We start from the raw sequence: 14,201 nt of genomic DNA, 5'->3' as shown, positions 1-14,201 counted from the left end.
ACAATGAAATGTCATTTTGTGGGCATGTAAGGAGTTGCGTTTGTTTGTTGGTACAAAAATATTATATGATGGACAGAATATTTAAACTGGTTGCATAAAATACTCTATAAAAGCGAAATACTTTGAATAGACTACTTTGAAACACTACTGTCTCTATGTGTTTTGGTGAGCAGCCACTGATGTGTGGAGCAGCGTGTTTGACCAGCTGACATCAATTAAAGTACGTATCATGTAAAAGTAGCTTTGGACTATAAATCGCAGGACTTTTAGGAAATTAGTATGATGAAAAAATCAAATAAACATGACTTATACCAGAAAATATGGTAGGTAGGACTATATTTTTTTTTCATGGTAATATTATTTCCAAAAATAGAAAAAAAGGTTAATGTTTAATAACTTTAAAACACTGATTCAGGGGTGCTTGATATGATAAGGTTCCAGTACTCAAAAAAGGTTGAGAACCACTGGCCTAGACTACACGTAATCTCAGATGGAGCTATGATGACATCCATAATTTTTTGTCTCTAACATAAGGCTTATTGTAGGATAACTTAGTCATTCAATTTCTAATAATAGTAATATCTATTAAAAACTTTTTGGCTTAACACAATCCAAGTTCTTCATGCTTCTGGAGTCTGTGATTTTTACGTGTGGTTTTAGTTGGCTGTATATTTTATCATAGATTTAAAATAAACTTAAATGTGAACCTATTCATGATTACTACGTGAACGTTTTTGCACACATGTTTTACACACAAATACGTGCATACACACCATTAGTGAATAAGACCCATTATCATTGACAAAATATGGAGCCCATTAGAGGACAGGGAGGGAATTTATTTTCTGAAATATTTTTGCGTTCTCTCACAAAACATTTTGCATTCCCTCGCAATAAGTTTAGCATTGCCTCACAATTATTTTGAGTCCCCTCACAATTAATTTTTCGCAATGAATAAAACCTTGGTTAATTTGTGTAATTAAGGAATGGATAAAGCTATTGCGAGGGAACGATAAACATATTGAGAGGGAACGTAATACTTACAGGGAGGGAACGCAAAAATGTTTTGTGTGAGAACACAAAACAATTACGAGGGAATGCAAAACTTATTGAGAGGAACACATTTTTTTATGTGAGAGAACGCAAAACTTATAGAGAGGGATTAGAGGTCTGCAACCTGACCCAGGCCCGACGGGACCCGAGAACCCAACGGGTTTCGGGCTGGGTTCAGGTCAGTTTTTCAAGTAGGACTTCACATTCGGGTTGGGTTCGGGTTTCTAATTACTGAAAAAATAAACAGGCTTACCGAACTTGTTTCGCACACGGGCTCTCACTCACAGACGTGTGAATGGACAAGTTAGGGTCCGTTCACACCAAACGTGTTTTTGTCTTGAACATCTGTTCTGTTTTCCCATTGTTTAAACACATGCTGGATGAATGTCTTTGACATTTGCACCGCGTCTCGCTTTTTCTTCAGTGTCTCGCGCAGGACCGGCATATTTTAAACACCATGTCAAGTTAAAAAGAACTTCAAATTGTCAAAAACGCATGTTGAGACACCTGCGCTCTGTTTCATTCTTTGCGCTGCGTCTAGATTGTTTTCAGCACAGTTGTCACAAAGATTCAACATTCTAAACAAGGCTGTAAAGAGGGGACTGTTGTATTGTTTCATATTATTCCAGATTGTCCTGCACCAGGTGAAGTTTCAGTGCATAAACAGTAAGGCAATGTTTTTTTTTACCTTCTGCTCTAGTGTACTAAGGGGCTGCCGTGCCTTGTTAAAACTGTGTATGTTTACTGTTTCAATACTGTTACAAATGTTGCCTATATGCTTACAGAAAAAATAGCCTATTGCAACAGTACTTGCTAGGAGAAGAAATTAGATTTCAGGTTCAGGTCGGGGTCGGGTTCATGCTTAAAATCTGACGGTATCGTTCAGGCCGGGTGGGGTCGGGCCACACAGTCTCGGGTAAGGGTCAGGTTCGGGTTTCATTTTAAGGCCCGTGCAGACCTCTAAGAGGGATCGCAAAACTTTTTGTAAGAGAACACAAAAATATGTAGGTAAGGCTAAACTTATTGCGAGGGAACGCAAAACATTATGTGAAAGAAAACTATTGTGAGGGAACGCAAAACTATTGCAAGGGAAGGCAAAACTTATATAGAGGAAATGCAAAACTTTTTGTGAGAGAACAAAATTATTGCAAGGGAATGCAAAACTTATTGAGAGGGAACTTAACATTTTGTGAGGGAACGCAAATCTATTGCAAGGGAATGTAAAACTTATTGATAGGGAATGCAAAACTTTATGTGAGAGAAGAAAACTATTGCAAGGGAACGCACAATGTATTGAGAAGGAACTCAAAACGTTTTGAGAGAAAATGCAAAACTATTGGGAGGGAAGGCTAAACTTTTTGCAAGGGAACACAAAACTTATTGAGAGCAGTGCTTGAAGTGGGCGGGTACTCATCTGGGATGCCGTACCTGCACTTCTGTAATTTAGTCTACAGAGTACCGGCAGTTTTTCATGCATACCACTACTTCACAGAGTCTACCGGTATGATATAAGTCTTTATTTAATGTAAGTCAGTGATTTGATGAGGCCAGCCAATGACTTTTATCTGACCTTCCAAATGGTTTTGATAAAACTGCGGTAAACACCCGAGCCCTCTCTGCGCAAAACTCAGCGGTGAGTTTAACAACACAGTTCTGTGCTTCACAGAAACCTGGCTGAGTGAAGCCATTCCGGACAGCGTGTTACATCTGCCGGGCTTTCAGCTGTTCAGAGTGGATCGCATCGCGGAGTTAATGGGTAAAACGAGAGGCGGTGGAACATGCTTTCACATCAATGAAAGTTGGTGTACAGATGTAACAACGTTAAAGAGGATGTGCTGTCCTAATTTGGAAGCACTCTTTATTAACTGTAAGCCATTCTACTAGCCGCGGGAGTTTTCCTCATTTATTCTGGTGAGTGTATATATCGTGGCAAACGCGTGTGCGAACACAGCGCTGCAACACTGACTGATCAAATCACAGACACAGAACAACAATACCTGGACTCAGTTATTATTATTCTTGGGGATTTTAACAAAGCAAATCTCACACGTGAACTGCCCAAATACAAACAGCACATTACATGCCCCACCAGAGACAGGAACATACTGGATCATTGTTACACAATAATAAAGGATGCATATCGCTCTGTCCCTAGAGCAGCTTTGGGACTCTCTGATCACTGTCTGGTTCATCTTCTTCCAACCTACAGGTAGAAATTAAAATCAACCAAGCCAGTAGTAAGGACTGTAAAGAGATGGACCAATGAAGTAGAGCAGGAGCTACAAGCCTGCTTCGATTGCATGGATTTGAGTGTTTTTGAGGCTGTAGCCACAGACCTGGACGAGCTCACAGATACTGTTACATCATATATCAGTTTCTGTGAGGATATGTGCATTCCTACTAGGACTTATTTAAAGTTCAACAACGACAAACCGTGGTTTACAGCAGAGCTCAGGCAGCTTCGTCAGGCCAAAGAGGATGCTTACAGGTGTGGAGATAAAGTCTTGTACAATCAGGCCAGGAACACACTGAACAAGGAAATCAGAGTGGCTAAAAGAAGATACTCTGAGAAGTTGAAAAACGTCTCGGTTACTGTCATAACCTCCATTCCCTGATGGAGGGAACGAGATGTTGTGTCGATGTAGTTATACTAGGGGTCGCCCATGGGAGCCCCAAACACCTCTGATCTTTGAGAAAAGGCCAATGGGAATTGGCAAGTGGAATTTGCATGCCACTCCCCCCAGGTTTTGTGCTGAGGAGCTGAGACAAGGTCCCAGCCATTTCAGCGGGTAGTTCAGTGTTGTGGCAGGAGGGACACAACGTCTCATTCCCTCCATCAGGGAATGGAGGTTATGACAGTAACCAAGACGTTCACCTTCTGTCACTCACTCAGTGTTGTGTCAATGTAGTGACACTCGGAGTCCCTATACAAAACGCCACGACTAACTGAACTGTGTTACATGGACTGGCGGTGTGAGACGGGCAGACTCCTGCGTGCCTCGTAGCCAGCGCACCCGGCCGTCGTAACCTCCCCCAATGCTCTTACAGGCGTCAAACGGTCCCCTGCACCTCGGGGACAAGTCAACTGCCCAAAATTAGGGACCTGCTGACCCAGCCGCAGCCTCTTTTCTTTTTTCTCCGCAAAAGAATGAAATTGTTCAGCTGGGGGCCATATAGGTCATACGTCGGGGGGTGTCCCTCCCAAGGGGAGGACACTGCGGAGACCACACCCCACCCGGAGTGGAAATACGTGAGTGGAAATACGTCACATGGTCTTACCGAGTCTTGTCGGAAGCATCTCATATGGAGAAGTCCTGTGGTAGGTCCTACCCGAGAGGGGATGAGTTCTACAAACACGGTGACCAGGGGCAGAGAGACCTCTGCCCAAGGAAGATGCAGTTTACCAACAGGGAAACTCTTTTTGCAGAAGATACATCACATGGGGTTACGTATAGGCAACCAACGCATGTGGAGCACCTACCCCAGTACAGGGCCTAGTTAGCACACGTACTGTGCTGGCAGCGAGTTTCTCCATAAACCCGCCTGCAACAGGGCTAAGGAGGAAGGACATCCAGGGTCCATGACTTCGTGAACACAACTGGGGGTAAAAAGCGCACATCTTCACCTCAGGGCAGGGAAAAGGCACTATGCGCAAGCGGTACACCCAGCCAGCTGTCACACTCCAAGTCCACCTGATCCACCTGGGGAATCACGAATATCCCTTGGCCGCCCCACCATCGAGGGTAGTGAGATTGGAGGAGCATGCGGACCGGGTTCGGGCAGTAAAAGGTGCCCGCCATGATCGCGTGAGCTCATCATGCACCTCCGGGAAGAAAGGTACCGGGGCAGGGCGAAGGCCGTGAGCGGCGCTCTGGGCCCAGGAACCAATCATCGAGCCACGAGGGTTCAGGGGAGAGTGGAGGATTCCACTCCAGCCTGATGCTTGCAGTTCTGTGTCAGCCTGCGACTGGGCTACAGCACCCAAGGGTGGGAGCCCAGCCAAGTCCTCCATGCCGGACTGGGCGAACCCGCTCTCCGATGCTGCTATCAATAACTCATCCTCTTCGTGAGCTCCGAATGAGATTGTGAACTCGCCCTGAGACGAGTCCACGGTCTTATCCCAGAACCCGACTGGGGCAAATGAGCATGCTGGGGAATGGGAGGTCCGCGAGGGTTTCCCAGCAGAGAAGCTCCCATTGAGGTCCCCAAATCGCCCCCAGTGCTAACCATCTCTGCCTCATACCCATAGGTAGAAGGACCGAGGTGGGGAGCCCCTGGGATGGCTTTCCCTCTGATGAAGGAAAGCCGCGACTGCAATGTTGCCATGGTCATGTTCTCTCAATGAGGACACGAACCATCCACGAAAGATGTCTCCGCATGGGACGCACCCAAACACGTGAGACAGCGATCGTGGCCATCAGAAGTGGAGAGATAGTGACCGCAACCAGGAATAATACAAAAACGAAAGGACATCTTGAAAAAGACGCTTTCATAAGTGCCATTCTTTTAGTAGAAAATATACTCTTTATGAGGAAAGAATATACTCTTTTAGCTGCTGAAGCGCCCAGGGGCGTTCTCTGCACAACGCCGGTGCAAGATGGGGAGAAACCGCTGTAAATCCAACAGCTTTCACTGGATAGAGGTGAATGGATCGGCAGAGTAATTCAGCTCGCTGAACACAACCGCTCAGCTTTGAAGAAAAAATCTGAATGAGTGGTTGCAAGCCAGCTCCTTTTATACCCATATGTCCGGGGGAGTGGCATTCAAATTCCACTCACCAATTCCCACTGGCCTTTTCTCAAAGATCAGAGGTGTTTGGGGCTCCCAAGGGTGACCCCTAGTGTCACTACATCGACACAACGTCGGGTGAGTGACAGAAAGGGAACAAGTTTTCAGCTAACGACCCTGCATCAGTGTGGAATGGAATGAAACAACTCACAAATTACAGGACTCCTACCCCCAACCTGTGGTGGACCAACAACTGGCTGATGACCTGAATGTGTTCTACTGCAGATTTGAAAGGCCCAATCTCACACCCCACACCCACTCTAACCTTCACTGCACACAAACACCAACACCTCCTGCAACCCCCCTCCTCCCCCCTCCTGCTACTCAACCTGCACTTAAGATCTGTAAAGATGATGTGAACCGGGTCTTTCGGAAACAAAAGACAAGGAAAGCTTCAGGCCCAGATGGCGTCTCACCAGCGTGTCTTCGATCCTGTGCTAACCAGCTGGCCCCATCTTCACACAGATCTTCAATAGATCACTGGAGCAGTGTGAAGTCCCATGCTGCTTCAAACGCTCAATCATTATTCCTGTCCCAAAGAAACCAAAAATCACAGGATTAATGACTACAGACCTGTCACCCTGATGTCTGTGGTCATGAAATCATTTGAGAGACTGGTGTTGGCCCACCTGAAGAACATCACTGGACCCCTTCTAGATCCCCTTCAATTTGCTTATCGAGCAAACAGGTCTGTGGATGATGCAGTCAACATGGGATTGCATCATATCCTGCAACATCTGGACAGACCAGGGACATATGCAAGGATCCTTTTTGTGGGCTTCAGTTCAGTTTGCAACAGCATCATCCCAGCTCTACTCCAGAATAAATTACACCAACTCTCTGTTCCCATGTCTATCTGTCAGTGGATTACCATCTTTCTGATGGACAGGTAGCAGCTTGTGAGACAGGGGAAACTCACTTCCAACACCTGTACAATCAGCACTGGTGCCCCCCAGGGATGTGTGCTCTCCCCACTACTCTTCTCCCTCTACAACAATGACTGCATCGCCAAGGACCCCTCTGTCAAGCTCCTGAAGTTTGCAGACGACACCACTGTCATCGGCCTCATCCGAGATGACGATGAGTCTGCATACAGAAGGGAGGTTGAACAGCTGGCTGTCTGGTGCAGTCAAAACAACCTTGAGCTGAACACGCTCAGAACAGTGGAGATAATTGTGGACTTTAGGAGGAACACCCTAACACTGACCCCCTCACCATTCTAAACAGCACTGTGACAGCAGTGGAGTCATTCAGGTTCCTGGGCACTACCATCTCACAGGACCTGAAGTGGGAGACACACATTGACTCCATTGTGAAAAAGGCCCAGTAGAGGTTATACTTCCTTTGCCAGCTGAGGAAGTTCAACCTGCCACAGGCGCTGCTGATACAGTTCTACTCAGTGGTCATTGAGTCTGTCATCTGCACTTCAACAACTGTCTGGTTTGGTTCAGCTACGAAATCAGACATCAGAAGACTACAAAGGACAGTTTGGACTGCTGAGAGGATTATTGGTTGCCCCCTGCCCCCCCTTCAAGAACTATACACTTCCAGAGTGAGGAAAAAGGCTGGAAAAATCACTCTGGACCCCACTCACCCTGCCCACTACCTTTTTGAACTGTTGCCTTCTGGCCGATGCTTCAGAGCTCTGAGCACCAGAACCGTCAGGCACAGGAACAGTTTTTTCCCTCAGGCTATCCATCTTATGAACAGGTAAATAACCCCATTAAGCAATAACTATGTGCAATACACAGTTTAGTCTTTTTTATATTTATCCAACACATCCAACCTCTTCTGCCATTTCATTCCTCTGGAAAAAAAACAAAAAACATTTGCACTGTACATAACAGATTTGTATTTTGCACTGTACATAACAGATAACAGATTTGTATTAGATTTGCACTACGTATGTGTATGTGTGTATGTATGTATGTATGTATGTGTGTGTCTGTGTGTATGTACGTATGTGTATAATTATTTTTTTTATTATTATCTATGACTTGCTGCTGTTTTTGTATTGTTTTTGTATTGTTGTACACTGGAAGCTCCTGTCACCAAGACAAATTCCTTGTATGTGTAAGCATACTTGGCAATATAGCTGATTCTGATTCTGATTTTGATATTTTGAAATGGCATTATTACTGAGTACAAAATGGAATAGTGTTTTACCTGAACTGTGTGAGTAATGATGTTTTCCTTCTGTAATGCTAAATGAATAATTCTACAGTGGAAGACCATAATTATTAGATAAGACATGTACAGTAGTGAGATGTTTTATCACGTTTGAAATTAACTGTATTATTATTTCCCTCCAGCAATTTTCCTGCAATTCACTTTCTTTTGAGTGTCTTTGCAGAATGTGCATGTCTTCCCTTCAGGGGAAAAGGTGATTTGGAAAACAGTATGGACATTAATTCAGTATCAATTAAATGTCATTGTACAGCTAGTGCTTTTAATAATACACACTGTTTTATAGTTGCTTTACAGAGAATATTGAACTTTTGTGTACAATGTTTATAATGTATGTCAAAATAAATATGCTTATTTGTATTGCATGTAGATCTTTTTGTAAGGTACCATTTATTGTATGGCTGCTAATACATCGTTATTTCCTACACAAGAACAATTAATTAAATCTATCAACAGGATCAGTTGTTCAGTCAACACTAAAACATTTCATGTATATAGCATTTAGATTCGGATATTATGTATGTAAACTAACAAATATAAAGCTAGATTGAGTTTACTACACAGTCATCTCCCACAAAATAATTGTATTTGAGTCCTGTAATACATGAGCATCCTGCTGTCTGGACCTCCCCTGTATCTGCTGTAAGTACATAATCTCGGTACAACAAACTCTTCAGGTTCTGACTAAACTCAATATATGCTTTAAAATCAACATAATTATCTACAGTTCTCAAAACATGTCCAACTTTACAGCTGTGAAGTCGCTAATAGGTTACATAGCTTTTCAGGTTAGTTTGTTCAGATTCTTCCATCTATGGATAAGCATAACTAAAATGGTTCTATTTGCGATATTTGGCCATCATCCTCAAACCCATAATCATTAACAGATAGGTGAGAAAGAACAATATCACCTCGCTTTAATTCTGTGATCGTTTCTGTCATTTTTAATGCTGCGTGAGTACAAAACATAACGGTTGTTTACGCTTAACTGGAAGTTCCGCCCACATCGCCCGCAAAGCATCATGGGACTCAGGAATATTGGGGATATATTCTCTCCTTGGTCTCATCTTCTTTGCCATATCATTGTGTTTTGCTTCCAGTCTAGTCGTGTTGTACTTGTCATTCCCAATTATCTCCAGTCGGTTTGTTTGCAGTTTTATTGTTGTTTTATCATACTTGTTTTCTCCCTTGTGAGATTTTTTGTTTGTTTTTTCAATAAAACCCCTTTCATTGCCATCCTTCATCTTGGGTCCTTCCTCAAAATACATGACAAAATCCTGACAGTATTTAGTTCTACATATAGATGTGCATCAGTGTTCACAATCCTGAACATCATCAAATCAGCTTTGTTCACCAGTTTCTAATGATTATTTATTATCTGCACAAGTAATTGGCTGCTGTGTGCAAATTCATGTGTGCAGGACAAGGAAAGGCTAATTTTGCCCTGTTTGAATGGGAGGATAATAAAGAAAAAGGAAAAACAGACATAATGCTCTTTTTTCAGTTTTAGGATACATTATTTTGTGTAAAAAGACAGTTCTACATTAGATTGCCATTGTTCTCTTATGTGGGTTCATATTGTCAAAGATACAGACTTTAGCAGATCTAAATATTCTTTCTCAGTTTTCATAAACAATAATCCTACATTGTATGTTTTTATTTTCAAAGTAAAGATAATCAAAACCTATGTTTTAGTTGAGGATGTGAGGTCATGTTTGTTCTTCAGCCAGATCTTAAGAAGGAATTTACAGCCAGACCTTAAATATGTTAATTAAATACCTATTTTAATGTAATTACATACTATTTTAATGTAAAGAAACACATTATTAACCGTTTTGTTTTTCATGTTAACATGTTAGTTATAGTAAATGTGTTAGGTAAGATAAATACAGAAAAAAGTTTGGACCCAGTTGAGTTTTCATCTGGATAATCTGGCCCCCGCAAGAAAGTAGGCTAGTTGAAGAACCCGTCTGTAAATATAAAACCCCAAGTTTATTTATTTTTAAATAAATATATGTTGTGAACAAAGACAGTCTCTCAGCATCATTTATTTACCAAGAAAAAAAAAAGTTTAATACTAAAAAGGAGAGTACCTGCAATTTTTCTTCCACTTCAAGCACTGATTGAGAGGGAACGCAAAATGTTTTGTGAGAGAACACAAAACTATTTCCAAGGAAGGCAAAACTTGTTGTGAGGAAAGGCCAATCTTTTTGTGAGAGAACAAAAAACATTTTGTAAGAGAACGCAAAACTATTGTGAGGGAATGCAAACCTTATTGCGAGGGAACACAAAAACTATCGCGAGGAATGGTAAAACTTATTGAGAGGGAACGCAAAGCTTATTGAGATGGAAAGCAGAACTTTTTGTGAGAGAACACAAAACAATTGCAAGAGAATGCAAAAATCATTGCGAGGGAACGCAAAGCTTATTGCGAGGGAACACAAAACCTATTGTGAGAGAACGCAAACCTATTGCGAGGGAAGGCAAAAATTATTGCGAGGGAACACAAAACTTATTGCGATCGAAAACAGAACTTTTTGAGAGAGAAAGCAAAACTATTGCAAGGGAAGGTAAAACTTATTGAGAGGGAACAGAACTGTTATGTAGATAATAAATTCCCTCCCAAATAAAGTAAAATAAAAATGACCACAAATTAAATTTAGTTATGGATACACAGTATATTATGAATCTTTAGACCTTTAAAACACAACCTGCCTTCATTAAATGTGAAAATGCCACTAGATAGCAATAACACTAAACAGCCCTGAGAGTTTTAATGGCGACATACAGTATTTAAATTATATCAGTTAATGCATTAACTTTGGTAACTCTTAAAACTAAAATAAAAACTAAATATACTGAAAAACAAAAACTAAACTGAAACTTTTTTTAGAGTGAAAACATTTTAAAAAAAAAAAAAAAAAACAGTACAAATTAAAAACGATAATATCCCTGTGCTAGCATACCTTGACTCGGGGGTTGAAGCTACCAATGGGATCACTTTTGAAATCGCTCTTGTTTTTATGACACATCACCGTGGTGATGATGATGATGATAAGGGTTACGACAGCGATGGGCGCCAGCACCGCAGCGATGATCCACAGGTTGTTGGGTGGATTCTTCACCACAGCTGCACGGCGGGAAATAATGTTGGTCACATGAAACCACTGCAACATGCAAAATGTGTTTATATAAAGTTTTGACATAAAACATGCCAGTGGCAATTTCCGTGAATTCAATGCGTTCATGCTGCATCCATGCTGTTGGGTGTCAGTATAGGTCCAAGATGATTACCATGTCAACCACAGCAAAATAAACAAAACATGAGTGCACCTTCAAAATCTTCAATCTTAAGTGATTTAGGTAACTTTGTACATATTGGGCCTCATTAATTAACCATATAAATGAATGTGATAGAAATGTGTACTCCTCATTTTTCATGTATAAGGCTCAGTAACTCTAACTGGTATGAAGAATATGTAAAGCTTGGCGAGCGAAGGTTGTTTCACCTTCAGCCTGCAGTTGGACAAAATATCCCAGCGTGAGCGCCATGGTCTGTGAATCCACTGTGTTGAGAAGTTTGGCTGCGGATGTGCCGAGTAGTGGGGTCCCATTCTGCTGGACGTAGTAAGTCATCTCAGCTGGGTTTTTTGGACCATGCACACGCCTGATGCTCACCATCTGAATTCAATGAAACATCTTGATCACTAGCTGTCGGCAGGTTACTTGGTGACATTAATTTCACTCTAACATTGAGGTTAAGTGTCTTGCTCAAGGGCATCATTCTCATACTGAATTTGTCTCATACTAAACATTAGGGGTGTAACGGTACATGTAATCATCCCGAACCGTCACGGTACTGACATCACGGTTCGGTGCATGCAGTCAGATGAAGAATACATCTGAGTCAGTTACAGGCGATCCACTCCAATCCAGAAGGGGGTGCGCGCAGTAATGCAATGCTGTTTGCTAACTGCCACAACAGGAAAAAAAGCAGAAGAAGAAGAGACCATCAACGCACCAACCCAAAACAAGAATGGCTTCTCCTAATGCACAAGTTTTATTTTTCATTATTCTATTTATTTTGTACTTTTATAACACAAGATATGCCTTTCAGTTTTGTAGCTGATTGTGACCAAATACCTTTTGTTTTTTATCAACCTTACAAAAAAATATGGCCTATGCAAGAGTGCATTCTGTTTACTACTTAGTGCTTAATTCACTAAAGGAGGCTGTACTGTACCAACTACCTCAGGGGGGACTAAATGCCGCTAGGTGGAACAAACTGTAATTTGCACTACTGTCTGTTCAAAATAAATGAAAAGAAACCTAGCATTTGGGATTTGTTGCTTTTTCCTGTTGTACCGAACTCGTATCAAACCATGACCCCAAAACAGAGGTACATACCGAACCGTGACTTCTGTGTACCGTTACACCCCTACTAAACATATATATATATATATATACACTAAATGCTGATTTTTTTTTTTTTTGGTGAACAAATGAATATATAATTATTAATGCATTTCATTTATTTTGGTAAACAAATACACTCATCTAAGAGAATTAAATAGGTGGGTATCTCAGCCATTTTCAATAACAGATGTCTGATGTACCCACCCAATGGAAAGAACTCATGATAAACTGTACATAGTAGTACATACCAACATCTAGGCACCCTTATTTCCTAATGTACCTGGACGGTGTAACTGCCCACTGTTGTTGCCCGTTTGAAGCGAACACCCTGCTGATGGGCCACCATAAAGAGTTCTGCGAAACGCTCCTCCATCAGACTGGCAAAGCTCTGGTACTGTCCCTCAAGAGACGAGTTCTCCACATCCTGAACCACTGCACATACATGGAAAGAGGAAGAAGTTTACTTGTACTTGTTTTATAGGAAGAAATCCTCTCTTCCAAGTAGATCCATCACTGTATTGTTAACAGAAAGTAAACAAATTCTACCTTGTAAATTAAGCTCTTTCACTGATATGGTTGGCTATGTACAGTATAATTACGGTGAGATGATTACCTGTGATCACCCAAAAGGGCCTGGTTGCTATAGAAGTGTTGAGGTTGTGGTATTCCAGCGCTAAAGAGGAAATGTAGCGGGAGGAAGAGAGAAAGAATGTGGGAGAGAGAATAGATAAGAGGGCTTGTTTCCAAAGAAAGTTCCTTTGATCGTGAGTCCAGAGACTCAGCTTAGCACATCTACTCTCCAGAAGAAATTAAAGGGAGTCTAGCTACATTTCCCAAATTAAACTTTTTCTCTATTGCATACTGGCAGTGTGATTAAAGGCACACTGTCTTCAAGGGAATATCTCAAAGCAGCCTGTGAAATTTGAACAGATGCTGTATTACTTTACTCCACTAAGATCTAAATCTGAACCGTTAAGTAGAGAACAGTCAGAACTTCATTGGAGGCTAAGATTAGGGATGTACTGATCTGGAATTTCTGTTTCAACACCAATAACCGTCAATTTACAGCTCATTGAGCCGATAAGATAACCGATAATTCACAGCTCGTTGTGGGCAATACAATAACAGATCATTCACAGCTCATTGTGGCCGATGCAATAATTTACAGCTCGTTTAAACTGATACTGATAACTGATATTTGCAGCTTGTTGAAGCCGATACTGATAACTGATAATTCACATCTTGTTGAGGCCAATACAATAACAATAATTCACAGCTCGTAGAGGCTGATAAGATAACTGATAATTCACAGCTCATTGTGGTCAATGCAATAACCGATCATTCACAGCTCATTGAGGACGATACACTAATTAACAGCTCATTGAAACTGATACTGATAACCGATATTCGCAGCTTGTTGCAGCCGATACTGATAATTCACATCTTATTGATGCCAATACAATAACAATAATTCACAGCTCATTGAGGCCGATACAATAATTCACAGCTCGTTGAAGCTGATACCGATAACCAGTATTCACGACTTGTTGGACCGATGCTGATAAATGATAATTCACATCTTGTTGAGGCATATACAATAACAATAACTTACAGCTCATTGAGGCCGATACGATAACTGATAATTAACAGCTCGTTGTGGTCAATACAATAACTGATAATTCACAACTCGTTGTGGCCAAAACCAGCAAAAGTCCTTTTGACTACAACGGTACCCTAAAACATTATTTAGATCTGTT

General features: G+C 41.5%; 1 protein-coding gene across 1 annotated transcript in view; it reads right to left on the bottom strand.

Moving 5' to 3' along the window:
• The window catches only part of LOC127417341 (UPF0606 protein KIAA1549L-like), a 198,615-nt gene that overhangs the window by 92,563 nt on the left and 91,851 nt on the right, over positions 1 to 14,201 (bottom strand). The window contains exons 8-11 of the mRNA XM_051657312.1: positions 13,058 to 13,117; positions 12,725 to 12,876; positions 11,538 to 11,709; positions 10,995 to 11,158 (exon numbers count right to left, since the gene is read on the bottom strand). Coding sequence (XP_051513272.1) covers positions 10,995 to 11,158; positions 11,538 to 11,709; positions 12,725 to 12,876; positions 13,058 to 13,117 — 548 coding nt within the window. The remainder of the gene's footprint in view (positions 1 to 10,994; positions 11,159 to 11,537; positions 11,710 to 12,724; positions 12,877 to 13,057; positions 13,118 to 14,201) is intronic.

Source organism: Myxocyprinus asiaticus, chromosome 26 (genome assembly GCF_019703515.2).
Source record: "Myxocyprinus asiaticus isolate MX2 ecotype Aquarium Trade chromosome 26, UBuf_Myxa_2, whole genome shotgun sequence".
Classification (NCBI taxonomy): Eukaryota; Metazoa; Chordata; class Actinopteri; order Cypriniformes; family Catostomidae; genus Myxocyprinus; species Myxocyprinus asiaticus.
The sequence above is the reverse complement of the archived record's forward strand: the minus strand, read 5'-3'. Positions and strand labels throughout refer to the sequence as shown.